Raw genomic sequence first — 27325 nt, forward strand, 5'->3', positions numbered from 1 at the left:
CTTTGGGACCAACTGTCCCCAGGCCTAGCCACAAGCTAGGCCTCTCTGGTCTGCCATCCCCGCCTCAAAGGGGCTAATGGGAATGACAGTCTTGTGAGCTGTAAGCTCGGACTCAGGCACCTACCCTACCCTAGAAGGGTTAGGCATGGTGTCGATGACCAACAAATGATAATACAAACATGAACAACCAATCAACAGTGGAACTCCATCCATACTTACAGACTTGATGAAAGAAGGGCGTTAAGTAAAGCTACTCCGCCAGCAAGGGTCCCTTGTTGTCTCGCCCAGTGGACGAGGAGCACTGGGGGGGTAACTGCTTACATACCCCCCCTTTCTAAACAGTTATACCTCCAGTCACACTTCCTCAACCACTCATTCAGTCTTCCATTCTTACTGAACTTTTCCCTCACACATACATGTACATATATAATTACATGTGTAGTATGAACGAGGTGTTATTAGAGGTGTTGTTGAGACAGGAAAACAAGATACCACGTTATCGTACACTATTTGGCAGGACGGTAGTACCTACCTCGCAAGTTACCAACCCTATACCTACATATTTACAACCTGAATATTCTATACTACTCGGTATATCTTCATATACCCCAGTATATCATAATATATACCCCAGTATATGTTATGATATAAGTCATACTGACTTTTTTGAGTTATCCAAGATTCCTTACACATAACTCACGAAATCGTAATGACACGTAATGACACGGGTGGGGTTAGAACCCGCGGGTTTTGAGACTGATCGCGGGTTCTAACCCCACATATGCTGCTATGTATGATAATCTATATAACTAGATTATATCTTACACAAATAACCCGCACATAAAAGAGAGAAGCTTACGACGACGTTTCGGTCCAACTTGGACCATTGACAAGGTGACTTTATCAATGGTCCAAGTCGGACCGAAACGTCGTCGTAAGCTTCTCTCTTTTATGTGCGGGTTATTTGTGTATCGTTCCAGTCACGGTATTGTGCCTTGTTGTTATTTATAGATTATATCTTGTTTATTTACAGCAGACTAATTTTACTCAAATTACAATATTTTCACTAGTAAATATTGAAATTATATTATGGGAATATATGGGAGTTGTTGATAGTAGTTTATAGTATGAGAATATTAGAATTGTGTGTAAGGTACTATTGTTTTAGGTAAATATTTATACTGACCACATCGACTCGAGGCTGAGGGACTGATTACCTCATTCTCCTCCTGTTCTTCAAGATTCTCCTTTGTATGGACTGATGAAGCCACTGTGTGGCGAAACGTTTCCTCAATAAAGATACCCAAGAGTTGCACATGTGTCTAATTTATCAACAAGTATTTATACTACAATGTAGCATTAATAATGTATGAACTTTGGGCGTCTAAATTTTAAGTTTTAAGATTTAGGTAATTCGGAGATTTTTTGGTAAAGTTAAATATTGAGTATTTTTTTTTTTTATATTTTATTTAAAAACTTTTAGCTTACTATTAAATAAAAAGATATAAAATGGGTACAGTAGGATCCTCAATCCTACACAACATACACTAACAATCCTACACAACATACACTAACAATCCTACACAACATACACTAACAATCCTACACAACATACACTAACAATCCTACACTAACAATCCTACACAACATACACTAACAATCCTAAACAATATACACTAACAATCCTACACAACATACACTAACAATCCTACACAACATACACTAACAATCCTACACAACATACACTAACAATCCTACACAACATACACTAACAATCCTACACAACATACACTAACAATCCTACACTAACAATCCTACACAACATACACTAACAATCCTACACAACAATACACTAACAATCCTACACAACATACACTAACAATCCTACACAACATACACTAACAATCCTACACAACATACACTAACAATCCTACACAACATACACTAACAATCCTACACAACCAGCATGCACTAACAAGTCCTGCACAGCATGCTAACAGTATCCTGCACAGCATGCACTAACAGTCCTGCACAGCATGCACTAACGATCCTACAGGCATGCACTAACAGTCCTGCACAGCATGCACAACAGTCCTACACAGCATGCACTAACAGTCTGCACACATGCACTAACAGTCCTGCACAGCACAACGATCCTGCACTACACTAACATCCTGCACAGCATGCACTAACGATCCTACACAGCATACACACTAACATCCTGCACAGCATGCATACGATCCTGCACACATGCAGCCACAACATCCTGCACAGCATGCACTATGATCCATGCACAGCATGCACTAACAGTCCCTGCACAGCGCTAACATCTGCACAGCATGCACGATTGACAGCTGCACTGCAGTCCTGCACAGCATGCGCTAACAAGTCCTGCACGACAATGCACTAACGATCCTGCACCAGCGACACTAACAGTCCTGCACAGCATGCACAAGCATGCAGTCATGCACACATGCGCATGCAGATCCTGCACAGCATGCGCTAACAGTCCTCACAGCATGCACTAACGATCCTCCAGGCACATGCACTAACAGTCCTGCACAGCATACGCTAACGATCCTGCACAGCATGCACTAACAATCCTGCACGCATGCACTAACGATCCTGCACAGGCATGCACTAACAGTCCTACACAGCATGCACTAACGATCCTACAGCAGCATGCACTACGCAGTCCTGCGCAGCGTACACTAACAGTCCTGCACAGCATGCACTAACGATCCTGCACAGCAATGCACTAACAGTCACATGCACAGCATGCTAACAGTCCACTGGCATGCGCACAACGAATCCTCACAGCATGACTAACGATCCTGCACAGCATGCACTAACATCCTGCACAGCATACACTAACAGTCCTACACACATGCACTAACAGTCCTGCACAGCATGCACTAACAGTCCTGCACAGCATGCACTAACGATCCTACACAGCATGCACTAACAAGTCCTACAAGCAATGCACTAATAATCCTGCACAGCATGCACTAACAATCCTGCACAGCATGCACTAACAGTCTACACAGCGTGCGCAACAATCATCTACACGCATACACTAACAATCTACACAAGCATGCACTAACAGTCCTGCACACATGCACTAACAGTCCTGCACAGCATGCACTAACATCCTGCACTCATGCACTAACATCCTACACACATGCACTAACAGTCTGCACAGCATGCGCTAACGATCCTGCACAGCGGTACACTAACATCCTGCACAGCATGCACTAACAGTCCTGCACAGCATGTATACTAACATCCTGCACAGCATGCACTAACAGTCCTACACAGCATGCACTAACAGTCCTACACAGCATGCATAACAAGTCCTGCACAGCATGCACAACAGTCCTGCACAAGCATGTACTAACAGTCCTGCACAGCATGCACTCCACGAGTCCTAGCAGCCATGCACTAACAGTCCTGCACGCATGCAACAAGTCTGCACAGCATACGCTAACAGCCTGCACAGTCCTACCGCGAGCATGCGCTAACAGTCCTGCACAGCATGCTACTAACGTCACACAGATACACTAACAATCCTGCACAGCATGCAGCACTAACGATCCTGCACAGCATGCACTAACGATCCTGCGCAGCATGCACTAACAGTCATGCACGCTGCCTGCACCATGTCCTGCACAGCATGCGTACTGATCTACACGCATATGCTAACAAGTCCTGCACAGCATGCACTAACAGTCCTGCACAGCATGCACTAATATCATCCTACACAGCATATGCTGCGATCCTGCACAGCATATGCTAACAGTCCTGCACAGCATGCACTAAGCAGTCCTGCACAGCATGCGCTAACAGTCTCCCACTGCATGCACAACAGTCTGCACAGCATGCACTAACAGTCCTGCACAGCATGCACTAACAGTTCTGCACAGCATGCACTAACAGTCCTGCACGCAGCTAACAGTCCTGCAACAGCATGCACTCTCAACATCCTGCACAGCGTAAGTAATCACCAGCAGCATGCGCTGCTATCCTGCACAGCATAGGCTAACAAGATCCTACAGCATACGCTAACGATCCTGCACAGCATGCACTGCTGATCTACACGCAATGCACTACAGTCCTGCACAGCATGCACTAATGATCCTGCACGGCATGCGCACTAACAGTCCTGCACGGCGCTGCCTGCACGCATCCTGCACAGCATGCACTAACAGTCCTGCACAGCATGCACTAATGATCCTACACAGGCATGCACTAACAGTCCACACACATGCACTAACATCCTGCACGGCAGCACTAACATCCTGCGGCAGCTAACAGCCTGCACACGATCCTGCACTGCAGCGCACAAGATCCTGCACAGCATGCACTAACAGTCCTGCACGGCATCGCACAAGATCCTGCACAGCATGCACTAACATCCTGCACAGCATGCACTAACATCCTGCACAGCATGCACTAACGCATGCTGCACTGTCACGGCATGCACTAACGTCCTGCACAGCACGCATGCGACTGCTGCATCACTGCACCGACATGCACTAACGAGTCCTGCACAGCATGCACGAATCCTGCACAGCATGCACTAACAGTCACCAGCAGCATGCACTAACTGATCCTGCACGCATGCGCTAACAGTCTACTGCACGTGCACCTGCAACGGTAACAGTCCTGCACAGCATGCACTGATCTGACGGCAGCGCTACGATCACACAGCATGCACTAGCAGTCCTGCACAGCATGCACTAACAGTCACCGCACAGCATGCGCTAACAGTCCTGCACGCATGCGCTAACAGTCCTGCACAGCATGCGCTAATGATCCTGCACAGCATGCACTAACATCCTGCACAGCATCAGCTGCAACGATCCTACACGCAGCATGCAACAGTCCTGCACAGCATGCACTGTGATCCTGCACAGCATGCATAACGATCCTACAGCGCACTAACTGCACAGATCCTGCACAGCAGGTGCGCTAACGATCCAGCACAGCATGCACTAACAGTCCTGCACAGCATGCACTAACTAATCCTGCACAGCATACTAACATCTGCACAACGTGCTACAGTCCTGCACGACATGCCACACCATGCCTGATCCTGCACGACACTAACAGATCCTGCACGGCGACTAACAGTCCACAGCATGCATGCTGCACGGCGATGCCTAACGAGTCTGCACCAGCATGCATAACATCCTGCACGCATACACTAACGATCCTGCAGCATGCACTAACAGATCCTGCACGCATGCACTGATCCTGCACACATGCACTAACAGTCCTGACACAGCATGCACTAACTGAATCCTAGCATGCACTAACAGTCTACCTACAGCATGTCACAACAACCTGCATAACACTGCAGCACTGCATAACAGTCACCTGCACGGCATGCACTAACAGTACCTACTCCTGCAGCATGCACTAACAGCCGCTGCACTAACATCCTGCACTCGGCTAACAATTCCATATAACATACTACCATAATATATACAATATAAACTATATAACTATATAAACTATATAAAATATAAACTATATAAACCTTTCAGATTTGTATAGTTAACATACTATGACTGACATACTATGACTTAACATACTATGACTCACAAACTAGTATTTAGTCACTTAGCCATAATACCAACTTACCTCATAATTTGTAATATTTTACAATTAAGAATAAAACTAAGTATGCCTGAAATGCCTAGCCATGCTAGGTGTTCTAGTGGTACACTCTGTAATGCCTAGCCATGCTAAGCGTCCTAGTGGTACACTCTGTAATGCCTAGCCATGCTAAGCGTTCTAGTGGTACACTCTGTAATGCCTAGCCATGCTAGGTGTTCTAGTGGTACACTCTGTAATGCCTAGCCATGCTAAGCGTTCTAGTGGTACACTCTGTAATGCCTAGCCATGCTAAGCGTTCTAGTGGTACACTCTGTAATGCCTAGCCATGCTAAGCGTTCTAGTGGTACACTCTGTAATGCCTAGCCATGCTAAGCGTTCTAGTGGTACACTCTGTAATACCTAGCCATGCTAAGCGTTCTAGTGGTACACTCTGTAATACCTAGCCATGCTAAGCGTTCTAGTGGTACACTCTGTAATACCTAGCCATGCTAAGCGTTCTAGTGGTACACTCTGTAATACCTAGCCATGCTAAGCGTTCTAGTGGTACACTCTGTAATACCTAGCCATGCTAAGCGTTCTAGTGGTACACTCTGTAATACCTAGCCATGCTAAGCGTTCTAGTGGTACACTCTGTAATACCTAGCCATGCTAAGCGTTCTAGTGGTACACTCTGTAATGCCTAGCCATGCTAAGCGTTCTAGTGGTACACTCTGTAATACCTAGCCATGCTAAGCGTTCTAGTGGTACACTGTAATACCTAGCCATGCTAGGTGTTCTAGTGGTACACTCTATAATCACAATTTTACTACATGTAAACCACACAATAACCAAATTTCTGTAAACTCAGCATTGTAATCCTTATAGAGAATAAACTTTGAATTTGAATTTGAATTTGACATATGACAAAGGTTCACAACCTTCACAGTAGATAATCAGAGGAATGGCCTACATCACAATCTCAGTTAAAAAAAAAATACATGCCCTTCCCAAAATTAACCCCTATACAATAAGAATTACCTAAAAACATATTTACGTGCCTCACTACAATCCCTCTTTAAGCATTGAAAAAAATGAAAATCCTAAGCCTCACACTTATACTAAATAAATATTAATATTAGTAAATATTAATACAGCCTCTTCCACCGGCTGAGCACATTATATAAAGTCAGAGACTAAATCATACTCTCCCATTACAAATTTTTAACGAGGCATAACAAATTTATGGAAGTCATTAGCGTTCCATCTCTCATCAACTGTGTGATGAATGGTTTGAAAAACCGACAAGTTGAAGATTGAGACACTTATGCAGCATATGGGAATATTTATTCAGGAAACGTTTCGCCACACAGTGGCTTCATCAGTCCAATACAAGGAGGAAGGCGTAAGGAGAGGAGGAGAATGAGGTAATCAGTACCTCAACCTGGAGTCGATGTGTTCAGTCCATCAATCTTGTAGAATGTACAGCATAGGGTATAGCATCGGTTATTCAAACCATTCATCACAACTGTCAGACACTGCAGCATCATGGGATCTTGTTACAAAGAATTCTTCAACACTTGTTCAACCTTTGGACGAAGACCTACTTCGACTAGTGGATGGTACCACTATGACCCCGCTTCCGCCTGCTTCACTTCACCTCACTACTTCGACTAGTGGATGGTACCACTATGACGCCGCCTCCTCCTGCTTCACCTCACCTCACTACTTCGACTAGTGGATGGTACCACTATGACCCCGCCTCTGCCTGCTTCACCTCACCTCACTACTTCGACTAGTGGATGGTACCACTATGACCCCGCCTCTGCCTGCTTCACCTCACCTCACTACTTCGACTAGTGGATGGTACCACTATGACCCCGCCTCTGCCTGCTTCACCTCACCTCACTACTTCGACTAGTGGATGGTACCACTATGACCCCGCTTCCGCCTGCTTCACCTCACCTCACTACTTCGACTAGTGGATGGTACCACTATGACGCCGCCTCCTCCTGCTTCACCTCACCTCACTACTTCGACTAGTGGATGGTACCACTATGACGCCGCCTCCTCCTGCTTCACCTCACCTCACTACTTCGACTAGTGGATGGTACCACTATGACGCCGCCTCCTCCTGCTTCACCTCACCTCACTACTTCGACTAGTGGATGGTACCACTATGACGCCGCCTCCTCCTGCTTCACCTCACCTCACTACTTCGACTAGTGGATGGTACCACTATGACGCCGCCTCCTCCTGCTTCACCTCACCTCACTACTTCGACTAGTGGATGGTACCACTATGACCCCGCCTCTGCCTGCTTCACCTCACCTCACTACTTCGACTAGTGGATGGTACCACTATGACCCCGCCTCTGCCTGCTTCACCTCACCTCACTACTTCGACTAGTGGATGGTACCACTATGACCCCACCTCCGCCTGCTTCACCTCACCTCACTACAGTATATAAGCCACGTCTACGGCCCTATGCTGTACATTCTACGAGATTGATGGACTGAACACATCGACTCCAGGTTGAGGGACTGATTACCTCATTCTCCTCCTCTCCTTACGCCTTCCTCTTTGTATTGGACTGATGAAGCCACTGTGTGGCGAAACGTTTCCTGAATAAAGATTCCCATATGCTGCATAAGTGTCTCAATCTTCATCTCATCAACTGGACGAGCACATTATATAATGCTAAAACAAAGTCAGTACACTCGCTAAAAACCCCCAACACTAAACACAAACATAATTTAAATAACCTCTCATTGCGATACGATTATCGCACATGAAACATGCCCAATAAAGGCTATAAACGCACACTCTACAGAAGCCCAAAAGCTCTTCAAGGTCTTACACCTATAATCTTGACACCATTCACACTTAATACATGAAGAAGGTCATGATGACCCTGACACATCAAACAAAGAATTCTCCATTCGTTACTACGTAATTACTTGATATCACCTTTGCTTTCTGTGCCCACTTGCATGCTACATACACGTATGCCACACATCTACACCTTCTATACCCACATACACCTTACTCTCACCCCTCCCCAGGAGGCGACCCCGCTGTGTCCCCCCTGAATTCCCCCTTCTCGTATGTAATCCCCAACCCCCCCCCCCCCTTACTCACTCAGCCCAAGTCGTAGATTCATGAGAAACCCTAACGTTAACATTCTATACCCTTCCGAAAAATCCTTCTCCCACCTCCTCCCATACAGTTCTCTATTGCGACACATCGTACGATAAACCGTTACCGCTAGTACCCGCCTCCGTACCTCACAATCCCCCCTCTCCCTCATCCCCCACGATATATATATATATATAATCCACTATTATATAATCCAAAGCTCTTGTAACACTCTCATCGAACCCTCCCACATCTAGGCTTAGTACACGCAGAACCGACACCCCTCGGCCCCCCACCCCCTGTACTACCCTACTTAACCAATACCTAACACCCTCCAGTCCCCCACAAAAGTATACTGCATGGAATGCCGTCTCATCCTCCCCACAGATTCCACACCTTCCACCCACAATTACCCCTCTGGCTCTTAGTACCTCCCCCGACGGTAGTATGCCATGCAGAAAACGATATGTTACCTCCCTCACCCTAGGCTTTAACTTCAACTTGCTAAACCTATACCAAATACTCTTCCATGCGTATATGGGGAACAATCCCTCAACTGGTACAACAATCCTGTCTGCAAGCAGCCTACACAAAACCCCTACTCGAATTTTTCTGGGTTCTCTAACCAACATCAAAGTCCACAAAACAGTTTCACATTCCCTTAACTCCACACCACCATACAACTTACCCAACCTATCATGTACTTTTCCCAGCTGCCCTCCACTCACACCTTCGCGCAAAACCTCCCATTTAAGAAACACACATTTAACCCTCCTTCTCAGATCCATCAACCCCAACCCACCCTGGCGCACAGGTAACATTACAACCTCTCTCCTCAGCCAATCGCACCTTGAACCCCACAAAAAGTTAAACACTCGTCTCAGAATTCCCACAATCGCCGTCCCTGTTAATGGGAACACGGCTGCTATGTGCCAAACCTTACTATACAATAATACATTTATAACAATCACTCGTTGTACGAGAGTCAGATGATGAGGTCGCAATGCCCCCAGACGCCCCTGAATCCTTTCCATTAATCTATTCGAGTTTTCCTCTCGAGCAGCATCCAAGTCATCCTTATAGGTGATACCACAAATTTTTAAAGACACCGTTTGTTTCCTCACAACGTTACATCTCCCCTCCCCCTCCACCCCATCACCCAACCCCATGATCATTGACTTCTCTCTATTTACCTGCATCCCTGTTGCATTTCTGAACTGTTGCACATCATCATCCAAAACACCCAACGCCATCCCCTCTCGAACCAGGACTGTTGTATCGTCTACATATCATATTATTCCAGGCTACACTTTCCCGACCTCCCCCACACCTCCACTCGTGTCACATACACAACGTTCAACCATTCTATAGAAGGGGTCCTGAATGCACGCAAACAATATTTGTGACATGGGATACCCCTGCCTAAGTCCCCTACCCATTACAATCTCCTCCCCCAAGCATCCATTAATCTGTACCCTCATCTTAGCTCCATTGTAAAACGTGGTTACCCAATTAACTATTTCTTCCCTATAACCCTGCCTCCTAAGTATAGCTTCCAATGCTCCCCTTTCCACCCTGTCATATGCCCCCTGCCAGTCTAAGGCCAACAACGCCGCCCTCCCTTCCCCCCCCTTTTGACTCCATAAAACTTCTCAGTATTCCATGACCCTCAATCATCGACCTTCCAGGCAAACCATACTGCGTTTTCGAAACCACTCTCCCTACAACACATTTAAACCGATTACCCAAGACTTTAGCGAACAACTTACAGTCAGCACATAACAGAGATATGGCACGGTACTCCTTGAGGGTGTGCTGCCCCTTACCCTTCTGGACCAACACTACAACTGCTGTTGCTTGCTTGTCCCCCATCACACCCTTCTCCTTCATCTGATTAAATAACCTACCCATGAAACCCCTTATCACCTCCCAATGTTGGAGATAAAATTCAGCCGGGAGACCGTCTATTCCCGGTGCTTTGCCCTTCCTCATTCCCCTTAAAGCCAACTCTATTTCCTCTTCCGTTATTACCCCCCCCTAAAGCCTTTCTATCACTATTCCCTAAATTACACGTCACATACGCACACACCTTCTCTAAATCCACATTCTCCACCTTCCCACTTGTCCAATACCCTTCATACTATTTATCCGCATACGCACACATTCCTTTCGTAGTTAGTATCTCCTGACCCATTCTATAACCCCCTGCCATCTCATGTACCTCTAACCTCGGAATAGCTGTAACCCGCTGTCCTTGTTTATGACGTCGCAACACACACGCCGATGGCTTGTCTCCCCAAAGCACCTCCTCTACCCCTGCCTGCACCCTTACCACTTGAAACTTCTCATTTTGTAACTCCCTCAGTCTCCCCTTGACCTCGACAATTTCATCCATAGGATAGTTGCCCTCCACAGCCCCCTTCCCATAACAGCCCCTTAACCTGTCCTCTAAATAGTTTGAAAGGCCATATTTTAAATCATTTATACGTTTGCCCACCCCCACATAATATTTCCTAATCCTGTCCTTGGCTACACAATCCCACCATTGTACGACATCTACCATTCCCTGTGCCTCCTCGCTAAGCTCCTTCCATAGGACAGAAAATCCCACTAACCCCTCCTCATCACTCAATGCACTTACATTTAATTTCCAGTAACTCCTGTATATTTCCGCAAGCTCCTCCCACCCAACCTCCACCAACACTGCTCTATGATCCGACCATGCTACTTCAACAGTTCTGAAAGATCTCACTACAACCCCGTGAGAAAGATACACTATCTAACCTCGCTGCATACCCTCTCCTAACAAATGTATGCTCTGTCTCCCACGCCCCCCCCCTCGAATGCGTCTCTTAACCTAATATCCCTCAATAAATCTCGTAGGGCCACCGACACATAACCTGCCCCTTTCGGTTCCACATCAGCCCTCCTAATGACGCAGTTCCAATCACCTCCTACTATTGCCACCTATGGTAATGCACGGAAAAAAAACACAAGGTCCTCACACACAAACTCCTGCTTCACCTGTACGTTATTCTCTGCAGGCGCATATACGCTAATAATAGCCACATGTTTTCCCATCCACAAACCATCTACGCGCAACACCCTTCCCCCTCCCCCCCCTCACTTCTCTGCAAAACAAACGGGCTCACCTCCCTGATTAATATACCCACCCCTCCTTTCAAATGGGCAGATGGCAGGGTTACCACTCGAAACCCCTCCATCTCCAACACCCTACCCTCCTTAAAATTATGCTCCTGAAGGAACACAACATCCACTCTAAATTTATTCAGAAACATTCTAAACCATTCTCTCTTTACACTATTACACAAACCATTAACGTTTACTGTCATACACCGGAGGCCTATTAAAGTTTCCACCCCTGCCTCCTCTCTTCACTCTTCCTATGGGCACCAGAACGTGTGGGACCACTTGTCACCTGCACACTTCCCTCTCTCCCCCCCCTTCTTTCGGTGCCTCCTGTCATGGCCACCACTACCTTCACCTTCTGCCCATATTTGCTTCCCAATCCGCTGCGCTGGCGTTAGGACATCATCTGAATCCGATGCAGCGGCTCTCTTTCTTGTGACAGGCGCATCCTCCATGGCTTGGTCTGGGGATGCCTCACAATGTACCTCAACCTCCACTGTACACAGTGGCAATGATCTCGGTGACACCTCAGTCACGCTGTCACTCCCGTCGTCCGAATAGTTCTGTTGTTGATGCACCACAGCCTTCAACTCGTCTTCTACCACCTTTCCAGGAGCAGCCACCTCCTCAGGCAGTGACAAGGACTTCAGAACCTCGGCTAATTCCTCCTCAATTTCCAACACTTCCTCCTGTACTTTTTGCGCAACCCGATCCACTGGAAGTGTCTCTGGGCCAGGAAACTGGTCAAGGGCCTCACCCTCTCCCCCAGCCTTATGTGCCTCATCCACTATCTCACTCCATAGACGACCACGCCCTCCTTCACGTCGTTGATCATCACCTGCTCCCTGTGTCCTGAATTCCTTTAGGTACACGTAAGACGGTATGGGGTGTCGCAATGTTATTTTTAGGTTAAAAGTGCCCTCCGGCATACCTGTGTAGGCACCTGTCACCCACTTACCATGCTGGGCCAAATGAACAGTTCCGTATTCCTCAAAAACTTTTCTGATATCTGTCTCATCAGCCTCAAAGGGGACATTACGCAGTTTAATCTATGTATAATGTCTGGATACATCGATCATCCTCACATGCACAGCTGGTGTTGCATCAAGACTTACGTCCTGAAAACGGTTGACCAATGACTCATAAACCGTTGCTGAGAGCAGTTTCACAAAAAATCTACGTGCTCCGTTCAATGGTACTCCGTACAACTCGCCATCCTGAATGCCATACGTGTCTCTGATGATTTTAAGTAGTAAAACCTGGGCTGAAGCTGGCGTTATTGCCCCACTGAGAAGTTCAACGCCGACAGTGTTGATCCTGCGTCTGTAACTGAACGCCATGTTGACTAATGGTAGTTCTCCTGGGCTGATGACAGAGGCGCGACAAGCACCACCTCACACTACTGCAGTCAGGGAACTGAAGTGCGTTTGCGCAGGAGGTCTACACGGCCCAAGAGCGATGCAGACCATGAAATATTGAGTATTGGTTTAAGGTTACTGCTTATCATAACCCCCAAGTCCTTTTCGCAATACTTATAATTCCTTCATCAAGGTCATTAATGTAAATTACGAGCAAAAGAGGGCCTAAAATTGATCCTTGTGGAACGCCACTAGTAACTAATCCCCATTTAGGGTAAGTGATTTTTGAGAAGAGTCTTAAATTGATGTTCAGACCGGGTTACTTTAGTATTTACTGGTAATGAATTCCAAAATTTGGAACCCTTTATGTGCATAGAGTTTATACACAGTGAGATATGGACACGGGGTACATCAAAAAGAGATCTGTGTCTTGTGTCGTGTGTCCTGTTAAGGTTGATGAGGAGAAGTTTGAGTGGACGGTTTATGTTTGCGTGTATTGTTCTGTGTATGTAGCAGGCACATGAATAAGTATGGATGTTCTTAATGGTGAGCAAATTTAGTCTTTTGAATATTGGTGGAGTATGCTGGCGGGAGTGGGAATTTGTTATCATTCTGACTGCTGCCTTTTGCTGGATTATTAGGGGTTTTAGGTGATTTAATGTTGTTGATCCCCATGCACAAATCGCATATGTGAGATAAGGGTAGATGAGTGAATGATACAGTGCAAGGAGAGCTGATTGTGTAACATAGTACCGTATCTTTACACAAATAACCCGCACATAAAAGAGAGAAGCTTACGACGACATTTCGGTCCGACTTGGACCATTGACAAAGTCACACTAACCAGAAGTGGAGCAGGACGGCTATATATAGGCAGGAAGAGGTGGTGGTGGTGGTAGTAGTAGTAGTAGTAGTACAAGAATAGTATATAATGCCGACAAGATGAAATTAAGACACGCGCAACAACCAGTCACGGTATTGTGCCTTTTTTTATTTACCGTATCTTTGATAGTATGTCTACTGTCTTAGAGATTCTCTTGGAAATTGTTGCGTCTTAAATTTGAGGCTACTGTCAAGGTGGATTCCTAGGAATTTTTTCTCTGGGAGTCTTGTGATGGGTGATCCATTTAGTGTTATGTTAAGTGGAACATTTGCAGCTCTGTTTCCATACTGAATGAAATAGGTTTTGTCAGTATTTAGGGTAAGTTTATTAATCATCCAGGTAGATATTTTCTGCAATTCAGCATTAACAGTGTTGGCGAGTACGACTGGGTTAGGGTGAGAGAAGATGTATGTAGTGTCATCTGCAAATAATATGGGTTTGAGTAGTTGTGATGCATTCGGTAGATCATTGATATAAATGAGAAAGAGGAGTGGTCCAACGACATTTCCCTGTGGAACACCAACTGTGATTGGTTGAGTGGAAGAACTACCACCATTTGTGTACACACATTGGCTTATGTTACTGAGGTATGACTTTAGGTAGTTGAGAGAGTGCCCTCTTGTACCACAGTGTGTTAATTTAATATGTAGCAAATCACGGTCAACTATATGTTTACGTAAGTCAATGAAGATTCCCAGCGGGACTTCTTTCTTCTCGAGAGTGGTATATATTAGCTCTAGCATGTGTATAATAGCATCATTTATTACTCAAGAAATCGTAATGACACGATTGCAAATAAACCATACCCCCGGGAGGGATTGAACCCGCGGTCATAGAGTCTCAAAACTCCAGCCCGTCGCGTTAGCTTTTATTAGTCCTGAATCAAAACGACCGACAACCACCATGGCTCCAATTCCATCCTACTGACCTTTCGAACTGTTCATGTGTACTTAAATCCATATAATGAGTTCCACTATAGTTCTACTTCCACGTATTCGCTATTTACAGGAAATAAGTCACTTTGTTGTTCTTGATTCACCGGTACTCTCCCGGTCCGGGTCTTTTCCAGATGGTGACCCAGGCTGGTACTCTCCCGGTCCGGGTCTTGTCCAGATGGTGGCCCAGGTTGGTACTCTCCCGGTCCGGGTCTTTTCCAGATGGTGACCCAGGTTGGTACTCTCCCGGTCCGGGTCTTGTCCAGATGGTGACCCAGGCCGGTACTCTCCCGGTCCGGGTCTTTTCCAGATGGTGACCCAGGTTGGTACTCTCCCGGTCTGGGTCTTTTCCAGATGGTGACCCAGGCTGGTACTCTCCCGGTCCGGGTCTTTTCCAGATGGTGATCCAGGTTGGTACTCTCCTGGTCCGGGTCTTTTCCAGATGGTGACCCAGGTTGGTACTCTCCCGGTCCGGGTCTTTTCCAGATGGTGACCCAGGTTGGTACTCTCCTGGTCTGGGTCTTTTCCAGATGGTGACCCAGGCTGGTACTCTCCCGGTCGGGGTCCAGATGGTGACCTGGTCTTGTCTCCCTGTCTTGGTAGTGCTTTGAGACCAATGTCCGCCATGGGAGGAGGTACAAGTACCTCCCCATCTTCTGGGACCAAGTGTCCCTAGGCCTAGCCACATTCCCCGCCCTCACAGGGCTCGTAGGGAGAAGCTAGGCCTCTGGAGTCACTTTGACTTTTCTGCTATGTATAATAATTGATGTATGTATAATTAATGTATACATGTATACCTATACCAGAGTAAACTTTCCCTCATTATCACACTCATATTAAGATTCTGAAGCCTCGGCAGGTTGGGATAAGGAGTGAAGCTTGAAGCTTGAAGCTTGAAGCTTGAAGTCCACTACAACATGACTTGTACTTTGAGAAGTGTCGTCAACTGTGGCATAGTTCTTGGCATCCTCGACCTGGTGAGTGCCATCAATTTCAAATTCTAATTTCTTAATATTCAATATCTAATTATGTCTTAAAGAAAAGCTGAGTATGAATCAAGGTCCTTCTAAATCAAGGTCTTTCTAAATCAAGGTCTTTATAAATCAAGGTCTTTATAAATCAAGGTATAAATCAAGGTCTTTATAAATCAAGGTCTAAATCAAGGTCTAAATCAAGGTCTTTATAAATCAAGGTCTTTATAAATCAAGGACTTTATAAATCAAGGTCTAAATCAAGGTCTTTATAAATCAAGGTCTAAATAAAGGTCTTTATAAATCAAGGTCTTTATGAATCAAGGTCTAAATCAAGGTCTTTATAAATATTTTCTAAAAAAAAAACAGTGTTTTTTTATGTTTTTTTTTATTCCAGTGTTTTATTTTCCACAATAATGTTTATGTAGACTCTGTATTGTCTGTTGTTGTAGTAATACACTTGCTACAGTAGTCTTGTTTAATACAACACTCTTGTTCTTTAATACACTAGTGATTTTATTTAATACAGTAGTGATTTTAATACACTAGTGATTTTAATACAGTAGTGATTTTATTTAATACAGTAGTAATTTTATTTAATACAGTAGTGATTTTAATACAGTAGTGATTTTATTTAATACAGTAGTGATTTTAATACAGTAGTGATTTTATTTAATACAGTAGTGATTTTATTTAATACAGTTGTGACTATTTAATACAGTAGTGATTTTAATACAAGTGCTTTTATTTAATACAACAGTGTTTTTGTCTGATACAAGAGTTTTTGTCTCATACAGCAGTGTTGTTGTACCAGTCCAAGACATGTCTTTGACGACTGATAACGGTAAAAGTATGAAGTCATTCGTAATACATAACATTACTGACCTAAAGTGAACACTTTCTCTGAGGGACTGATTACCTTATCTGTTTCCAGTTTCTACACTTCAGCTGAGGGACTGATAACCTTATCTCCTACTGTCTCCAGTTTCCACACCTAGGCTGAGGGACTGATTACCTTATCTTCCCCTGTATCCAGTTTATAAACTATACTGAGTAAAACATGTGACTGGCATAACGTCATCTAAATATAAATTCCCTGGTGTTGTACATGTGTCTAATTTATCATCTATTAAACACATCGGCAGTTTCCCACCAAGGTACGGTGACCCGAAAAAGAAAAACTTTCACCATCATTCACTCCATCACTGTCTTGCCAGAAGGATGCTTTACACTACAGTTATAAAACTGGAACATTAACACCCCTCCTTCAGAGTGCAGGCACTGTACTTCCCATCTCCAGGACTCAAGTCCAGCCTGCCGGTTTCCCTGAACCCCTTCATAAATGTTACTTTGCTCACACTCCAACAGCACGTCAAGTATTAAAAACCATTTGTCTCCATTCGCTCCTGTTTAACACACTCATGCACACTTGCTGGAGGTCGAAGCCCCTTGCACACAAAACCACCTTTACCCCTTCCCTCCAACCTTTCCTAGGCCAACTCCTACCCCGCCTTCCCTCCACTACAGATCTATATACTCTCGAAGTCATTCTATATCGTTCCATCCTCTCGACATCTCAATAACCCTCCTCAGCTCTCTGGTAATCCCACACCTTTCCCTAATCTCCAAACTACGCCTTCTCTGCATTATATTCACAGCACAAATTGCCCTCAGATATGACATCTTCACTGCCTCCAGCCTTCTCCTTGTCGCAACATTCACAACCCATGCCTCACACCCATACAAGAGCATGGGTGTGAGGCATGGTACAACTATACTCTCATACATTCCCCTCTTTGCTTTCATGGATAAAGTTCTTTGTGTCCACAGACTCCTAAGTGCACCACTTACCTTTTTCCTCTCATCAATTCTATGATTCACCTCATCTTTCATAGACCCATCTGCTGACACGTCCACTTCCAAATATCTGAATACATTCACCTCCTCCATACTCTCTCCCTCCAATCTGATATCCAATCTTTCGTTACCTAATTTTTTATCTTCATCACCTTACTCTTTCCTATATTCACTTTTAATCTCCTTCTTTTGCATACCCTACCAAACTCATCCATCAACCTCTGTAACTTCTCTTCAGAATCTCCCAAAAGCACAGTGTCATCAGCAAAGAGCAACTGTGACAACTCCCACTTTGTGTTAGATTCTTTATCTTTTAATCTCACACCTCTTGCCAACACCCGAGCATTCACTTCTCTTACAACCCCATCCATAAATATATTAAACAACCACGGTGACATCCCACATCCTTGTCTAGTCCTACTTTTACTGGGAAATAATTTCCCTCTTTCCTACATACTCTAACTTGAGCCTCACTATCCTCGTAAAAACTCATCACTGTTTTCAATAACCTACCTCCTAGTCCATACATTTGCAACATCTGCCACATTGCCCCCTATCCATCCTATCACATGCCTTTTCCAAATCCATAATTGCCACAAAAACCTCTTTACCTTTAAATACTGTTCACCTACATGTTTCACTGTAAACACTTGGTCTACACACCCCCTACTCTTCCTAAAGCCTCCTTGTTCATCTGCTATCCTGCTCTCCGTATAATATTCTCCTTTAATCAACATATTTGCCAATGTTTACCTTTTTATAAAGACAAATTTTCGAGGCTGTTAAAGAACAAAAGTCGCAGTACCATGACTGGAACAATACAAATAACCCACACTGAGGAGAGAGGAGTTTACCTCGACGTTACGGTCCATCCTGGACCAGTTACAAGTCACCGAAACGTTGTCTAAAGCTTGTCTCTCCTAAGAACCGTTAACCTATCTGAGCCCATTTCATATATATATATATATATATATATATATATATATATATATATATATATATATATATATATATATATATATATATATATATATACAAACACTGATCTCTGGCTGAAGGAGACTCGAACCTACGAACCTTGGAACAAGGTATGCAGTGCTTTACCAATCTACCCACACTGGACAATACCTTGGAGTCCAGCTTGCGCTAGATTTTGATTCAAGGCAGCCAGCTTTCAGGGATAAGGCTTACAGCTTTTCATCTCATCCCCTGCATGCATCAGCCTTACTAGAGATATTAACAATGCAAGGAATTCGCAAGAGCAGGCGAAATATACACAAACACTGATCCCCCCAGGATGCCACCCACAGCAATCGACGAAAACAGGTACCTACTTACTGTTAGGTGAACAGTGGCAGAAGGGGTAAGGATATATATTCAACGTTTCCACCCGTACCAGGGATCGATCCCCGGACACTCAGTGTGTGAGCTGAATGCGCTACCAACCGAGCCACCTTATTAAAGCTTGCCCTGTGGTATGACTTAAGATACTTATTTTATCATTTTCATCTGTGAAATAGGATTGAGCTCACAACCGAAGGTCCAGGATCAATCTAAGGGCGGGTGAAGACGGGAACGTATTTCCTTACACCAGTTGTCCCTCGGTGTAAATTTCCAAGACCTCTACTATATCTTTCTCCTATGTACTCCTACGTACTCCCAAGCACTCTTCACCTAGCAGTAAATAGGTACCTGGGTATTAGCAGCCCATTGTTGCTCGCATCCTGATACAACTTATACAGACCATAGCTGACATCAATGACATATACAGAAGGCCCCTTGTTATGTATACCATATCGAGCAAATTAGATTTTGTCCCCAGGATGCCACCCACACCAGTCGACTAACACCCAGGTACCTACTTACTGCTAGGTGAACAGTGACAGCAGGTGTCTTAAGGAAACACGCCCAGTGTTTCCACCAATATCGTGGATCGAACCACGGACCTCAGTGTGAGAGCTGATTACGCTACCAACCCAGCTACTGTACAGGGACACCAACTAAGAGCTGGACTCGACCTGAGGTACAATAACAACTCATTCCTAAATTGAGTCGTGTAAGTAATCCTGTGTAATTAACTCTGAACTTAGTTTAACTTTCTTGGTTAATTCTGACCTTGGTTGAACTTGGGTTGAACTTGTGTTAAATTTGTGCTTATAAATTCTAACCTGGGTTGAACTTTGAGATGAACTCTGATACTTGTTTGAACTTTGTGTTTAACGATGACCTGGGATGAACATTGTGAACATGACCTGGGATGAACACTGTGAATATGACCTGGGATGAACATTGTGAACATGACCTGGCATGAACATTGTTAATATGACCTGGGATGAACATTGTGAATATGACCTGGGATGAACACTGTGAATATGACCTGAGATGAATATTGTGTATATGACCTGGGATGGACATTGTGAATATGACCTGAGATGAATATTGTGTATATGACCTGGGATGGACATTGTGAATATGACCTGGGATGAACACTGTGAATATGACCTGGGATGAACATTGTGAATATGACCTGGGATGAACATTGTTAATATGACCTGGGATAAACATTGTGAATATGACCTGGGATGAACATTGTGAATATGACCTGGGATGAACACTGTGAATATGACCTGGAATAAACATTGTGAATATGACCTGGGATGAACATTGTGAACATGACCTGGAATAAACATTGTGAATATGACCTGGGATGCACACTGTGAATATGACCTGGAATAAACATTGTGAATATGACCTGGGATGAACACTGTGAATATGACCTGGAATAAACATTGTGAATATGACCTGGGATGAACATTGTGAACATGACCTGGGATGAACACTGTGAATATGACCTGGAATAAACATTGCGTATATGACCTGGGATGAACACTGTGAATATGACCTGGGATGAACATTGTGAATATGACCTGAGATGAATATTGTGTATATGACCTGGGATGGACATTGTGAATATGACCTGGGATGAACATTGTGAATATGACCTGGGATGAACACTGTGAATATGACCTTTGATGAACACTGTGAATATGACCTGGGATGAACACTGTGAATATGACCTGGGATGAACACTGTGAATATGACCTGGGATGAACATTAATAACTATGACCTGGGATAAACATTGTGAATATGACCTGGGATAAACATTGTAAATATGACCTGGGATGAACACTGTGAATATGACCTGGGATAAACATTGTGTATATGACCTGGGATGAACATTGTGAATATGACCTGGGATGAACATTGTGAATATGACCTGGGATGAACACTGTGAATATGACCTGGGATGAACATTGTGAATATGACCTGGGATGAACACTGTGAATATGACCTGGGATGAACATTGTGAATATGACCTGGGATGAACACTGTGAATATGACCTGGGATGAACATTGTGAATATGACCTGCGATGAACACTGTGAATATGACCTGGGATGAACATTGTGAATATGACCTGAGATGAACATTGTGAATATGACCTGGGATGAACATTGTAAATATGACCTGGGATGAACATTGTGAATATGACCTGAGATGAACATTGTGAATATGACCTGAGATGAACATTGTGAATATGACCTGGGATGAACATTGTAAATATGACCTGGGATGAACATTGTGAATATGACCTGGGATGAACATTGTGAATATGATCTGGGATGAACATTGTGAATATGACCTGGGATGAACATTGTGAATATGACCTGGGATGAACATTGTGAATATGACCTGGGATGGACATTGTGAATATGACCTGGGATAAACATTGTGAATATGACCTGGGATGAACATTGTGAATATGACCTGGGATGGACATTGTGAATATGACCTGAGATGAACATTGTGAATATGACCTGGAATGAACATTGTGAATATGACCTGAGATGAACATTGTGAATATGACCTGGAATGAACATTGTGAATATGACCTGAGATGAACATTGTGAATATGACCTGGGATGAACATTGTGAATATGACCTGAGATGAACATTGTGAATATGACCTGAGATGAACATTGTGAATATGACCTGAGATGAACATTGTAAATATGACCTGGGATGAACATTGTGAATATGACCTGAGATGAATATTGTAAATATGACCTGGGATGAACATTGTGAATATGACGTGATATGAACATTGTGAATATGACCTGAGATGAACATTGTGAATATGACCTGAGATGAACATTGTGAATATGACCTGGGATGAACATTGTGAATATGACCTGGGATGAACATTGTGAATATGACCTGAGATGAACATTGTGAATATGACCTGAGATGAACATTGTGAATATGACCTGGGATGAACATTGTGAATATGACCTGGGATGAACATTGTGAATATGACCTGAGATGAACATTGTGAATATGACCTGAGATGAACATTGTGAATATGACCTGGAATGAACATTGTGAATATGACCTAAGATGAACATTAATAACTATGACCTGGGATGAACATTGTGAATATGACCTGAGATGAACATTGTGAATATGACCTGAGATGAACATTGTGAATATGACCTGAGATGAACATTGTGAATATGACCTGGGATGAACATTGTGAATATGACCTGGGATGAACATTGTGAATATGACCTGAGATGAACATTGTGAATATGACCTGAGATGAACATTGTGAATATGACCTGGGATGAACATTGTGAATATGACCTGAGATGAACATTGTGAATATGACCTGAGATGAACATTGTGAATATGACCTGGGATGAACATTGTGAATATGACCAGGCATGAACATTGTGAATATGACCTGAGATGAACATTGTGAATATGACCTGAGATGAACATTGTGAATATGACCTGGAATGAACATTGTGAATATGACCTAAGATGAACATTAATAACTATGACCTGGGATGAACATTGTGAATATGACCTGAGATGAACATTGTGAATATGACCTGAGATGAACATTGTGAATATGACCTGAGATGAACATTGTGAATATGACCTGGGATGAACATTGTGAATATGACCTGGGATGAACATTGTGAATATGACCTGGGATGAACATTGTGAATATGACCTGGGATGAACACTGTGAATATGACCTGGAATAAACATTGTGAATATGACCTGGGATGAACACTGTGAATATGACCTGGAATAAACATTGTGAATATGACCTGGGATGAACATTGTGAACATGACCTGGAATAAACATTGTGAATATGACCTGGGATGCACACTGTGAATATGACCTGGAATAAACATTGTGAATATGACCTGGGATGAACACTGTGAATATGACCTGGAATAAACATTGTGAATATGACCTGGGATGAACACTGTGAATATGACCTGGAATAAACATTGTGAATATGACCTGGGATGAACATTGTGAACATGACCTGGGATGAACACTGTGAATATGACCTGGAATAAACATTGCGTATATGACCTGGGATGAACACTGTGAATATGACCTGGGATGAACATTGTGAATATGACCTGAGATGAATATTGTGTATATGACCTGGGATGGACATTGTGAATATGACCTGGGATGAACATTGTGAATATGACCTGGGATGAACACTGTGAATATGACCTTTGATGAACACTGTGAATATGACCTGGGATGAACACTGTGAATATGACCTGGGATGAACACTGTGAATATGACCTGGGATGAACATTAATAACTATGACCTGGGATAAACATTGTGAATATGACCTGGGATAAACATTGTAAATATGACCTGGGATGAACACTGTGAATATGACCTGGGATAAACATTGTGTATATGACCTGGGATGAACATTGTGAATATGACCTGGGATGAACATTGTGAATATGACCTGGGATGAACACTGTGAATATGACCTGGGATGAATATTGTGAATATGACCTGGGATGAACACTGTGAATATGACCTGGGATGAACATTGTGAATATGACCTGGGATGAACATTGTGAATATGACCTGGGATGAACACTGTGAATATGATCTGGGATGAACATTGTGAATATGACCTGGGATGAACACTGTGAATATGACCTGGGATGAACATTGTGAATATGACCTGAGATGAACATTGTGAATATGACCTGAGATGAACATTGTGAATATGACCTGGGATGAACATTGTAAATATGACCTGGGATGAACATTGTGAATATGACCTGGGATGAACATTGTGAATATGATCTGGGATGAACATTGTGAATATGACCTGGGATGAACATTGTGAATATGACCTGGGATGGACATTGTGAATATGACCTGGGATAAACATTGTGAATATGACCTGGGATGAACATTGTGAATATGACCTGGGATGGACATTGTGAATATGACCTGAGATGAACATTGTGAATATGACCTGGAATGAACATTGTGAATATGACCTGAGATGAACATTGTGAATATGACCTGGAATGAACATTGTGAATATGACCTGAGATGAACATTGTGAATATGACCTGGGATGAACATTGTGAATATGACCTGAGATGAACATTGTGAATATGACCTGAGATGAACATTGTGAATATGACCTGAGATGAACATTGTAAATATGACCTGGGATGAACATTGTGAATATGACCTGAGATGAACATTGTAAATATGACCTGGGATGAACATTGTGAATATGACGTGAGATGAACATTGTGAATATGACCTGAGATGAACATTGTGAATATGACCTGAGATGAACATTGTGAATATGACCTGGGATGAACATTGTGAATATGACCTGGGATGAACATTGTGAATATGACCTGAGATGAACATTGTGAATATGACCTGAGATGAACATTGTGAATATGACCTGGGATGAACGTTGTGAATATGACCTGGGATGAACATTGTGAATATGACCTGAGATGAACATTGTGAATATGACCTGAGATGAACATTGTGAATATGACCTGGAATGAACATTGTGAATATGATCTAAGATGAACATTAATAACTATGACCTGGGATGAACATTGTGAATATGACCTGAGATGAACATTGTGAATATGACCTGAGATGAACATTGTGAATATGACCTGAGATGAACATTGTGAATATGACCTGGGATGAACATTGTGAATATGACCTGGGATGAACATTGTGAATATGACCTGGGATGAACATTGTGAATATGACCTGGGATGAACATTGTGAATATGACCTGGGATGAACATTGTGAATATGACCTGGGATGAACATTGTGAATATGACCTGAGATGAACATTGTAAATATGACCTGGGATGAACATTGTGAATATGACCTGGGATGAACATTGTGAATATGACCTGGGATGAACATTGTGAATATGACCTGGGATGAACATTGTGAATATGACCTAAGATGAACATTAATAACTATGACCTGAGATGAACAACGTAAATAACTTAGAGTCTAGTTCAAACTTTCCCACCAACTCCAACTTGGATTGACCTTTTAGGCCTAACTTAGTTTAAACTTTGCAGCTACACGCTCTGGCAACCTCAGGTTTCTACGCCTATCAACTGGCATCCCACTACAACTGCCGGTGGAACCATGGCATCCGCTGGTGCCAATACTACATGTACGAAACAAGTGAGTGCCAGTCTAACCTCCATGTATTTACTATGGTCCGAAAAGTGCCAGAAAAAACAATTTGGATAAACTAAAAAAAAATGCCTGGGGACGAAACTGACTTTATTATAAATAATAATAATAATAATAATAATAATAATAATAATAATAATAATATCTATATTTACTACCAGTACATGTACAAGGTATACCAGTACATGTACAAGGTATACCAGTACATGTACAAGGTATACCAGTACATGTACAAGGTATACCAGTACATGTACAAGATATACCAGTACATGTACAAGGTATACCAGTACATGTACAAGGTATACCAGTACATGTACAAGGTATACCAGTACATGTACAAGGTATACCAGTACATGTACAAGGTATACCAGTACATGTACAAGGTATACCAGTACATGTACAAGGTATACCAGTACATGTATAAGGTATACCAGTACATGTACAAGGTATACCAGTACATGTACAAGGTATACCAGTACATGTACAAGGTATACCAGTACATGTACAAGGTATACCAGTACATGTACAAGGTATACCAGTACATGTACAAGGTGTACAGATCATAGCTGACATCAGTGACATACTACTATATAGGAAGTCACTTGTTATGCTGAGCATTTCCCGCAAATTATGTCAGTTTTGTTCCAGGATGTGACCCACACCAGTCTACTAACACACAGGATGTGACCCACACCAGTCCACTAACACCCAGGATGTGACCCACACCAGTCCACTAACACCCATGATGTGACCCACACCAGTCCACTAACACCCAGGATGCGACCTGTAACGAGTTTGTTTAATGTTCTGGTAGTGGGGAGTAAATGATACACGTCTTCGGAGGCTTCTTACTTTATTGTTAAGTCGTGGTGGGTACACAGGCTTGTGTGTTGTGCCCATGGCCCGGGCAGGGCCATCCCACGAGAGAGAGCTAGGTGTAGGCCTTGTGTCCTCCTGCTAGGCTGCTTTGTGAGTGAGAGCGAGGCAAGGACAGGCAGGCTGCCGTGCCCACCGAGAGGCCTAGCTACAGAGGGCAACACTTGAGTGGCGCGAAATATGAAATAAGCTGGCAGACAGCATGGGCTGTCTGTGCAGACAGTACAGGCTTCTCCGCTCATATGCCGTATTCTACTCAAGATTGATGGACTGACCACATCGACTCAAGGTTGAGGGACTGATTACCTCATTCTCCTCCTGTTCTTCAAGTTTCTCCTACGTATGGACTGATGAAGCCACTGTGTGGCGAAACGTTTCCTCAATAAAGATACCCAAGAGTTGCACATGTCTAATTTATCAGTACAGGCTGTCTACAGACCCACACTAGTCCACTAACACCCAGGATGCGACCCACACCAGTCCACTAACACATACGCTCAGCCACCTATCGCGTGTCGTCCCAACGCGACTATACTGGTGGTAAAAGAAACTCGGTCTCTCTCTCGTAGGAACAGGGCACAGAACACAAAATAAAAACATATATATACATATGGACACGGAAAAAAAACTTCCTACAGGGAGGGAAGAAAAAAACATGTGGGGTGTGCTAAACATCGTGGTCATAGGCAGTGAGCGTCGAGGGGCATCACTGCACGCCTTCCTGCGTCTGGACAAATACTGCAACACAGGAGACATCACTGCAGCTGAGCTGTGACGTAACGGGTACGGTCTCTGAAACGGTGAAGCAGTCATCGTAGGAGTTGCTGCAGGTTTTCACTCAACCTGGGGCACGACATGCTGGTGCCCTCGAGTGAGGCGTCGACAAAACTCGGCAACTGGGCAGGACTTCTGGCAAGCGACTCAGGAGGACACTTCTCGACTGGTACTGTCGCT

General features: G+C 43.6%; 1 protein-coding gene across 2 annotated transcripts in view; it reads left to right on the plus strand.

Moving 5' to 3' along the window:
- LOC128704981 (uncharacterized) overlaps window positions 1–27325 on the plus strand; it is a 119355-nt gene that overhangs the window by 26989 nt on the left and 65041 nt on the right. For both annotated transcript variants that reach the window (XM_053800193.2, XM_053800194.2), the window contains exons 2-3: window positions 15922–16039; window positions 25375–25483. In XM_053800193.2, the coding sequence (XP_053656168.1) occupies window positions 15980–16039; window positions 25375–25483 (169 nt within the window). In that variant the 5' untranslated portion in view covers window positions 15922–15979. The remainder of the gene's footprint in view (window positions 1–15921; window positions 16040–25374; window positions 25484–27325) is intronic.

The sequence above is a fragment of the Cherax quadricarinatus genome, chromosome 97, assembly GCF_038502225.1.
Source record: "Cherax quadricarinatus isolate ZL_2023a chromosome 97, ASM3850222v1, whole genome shotgun sequence".
Taxonomy (NCBI): Eukaryota; Metazoa; Arthropoda; class Malacostraca; order Decapoda; family Parastacidae; genus Cherax; species Cherax quadricarinatus.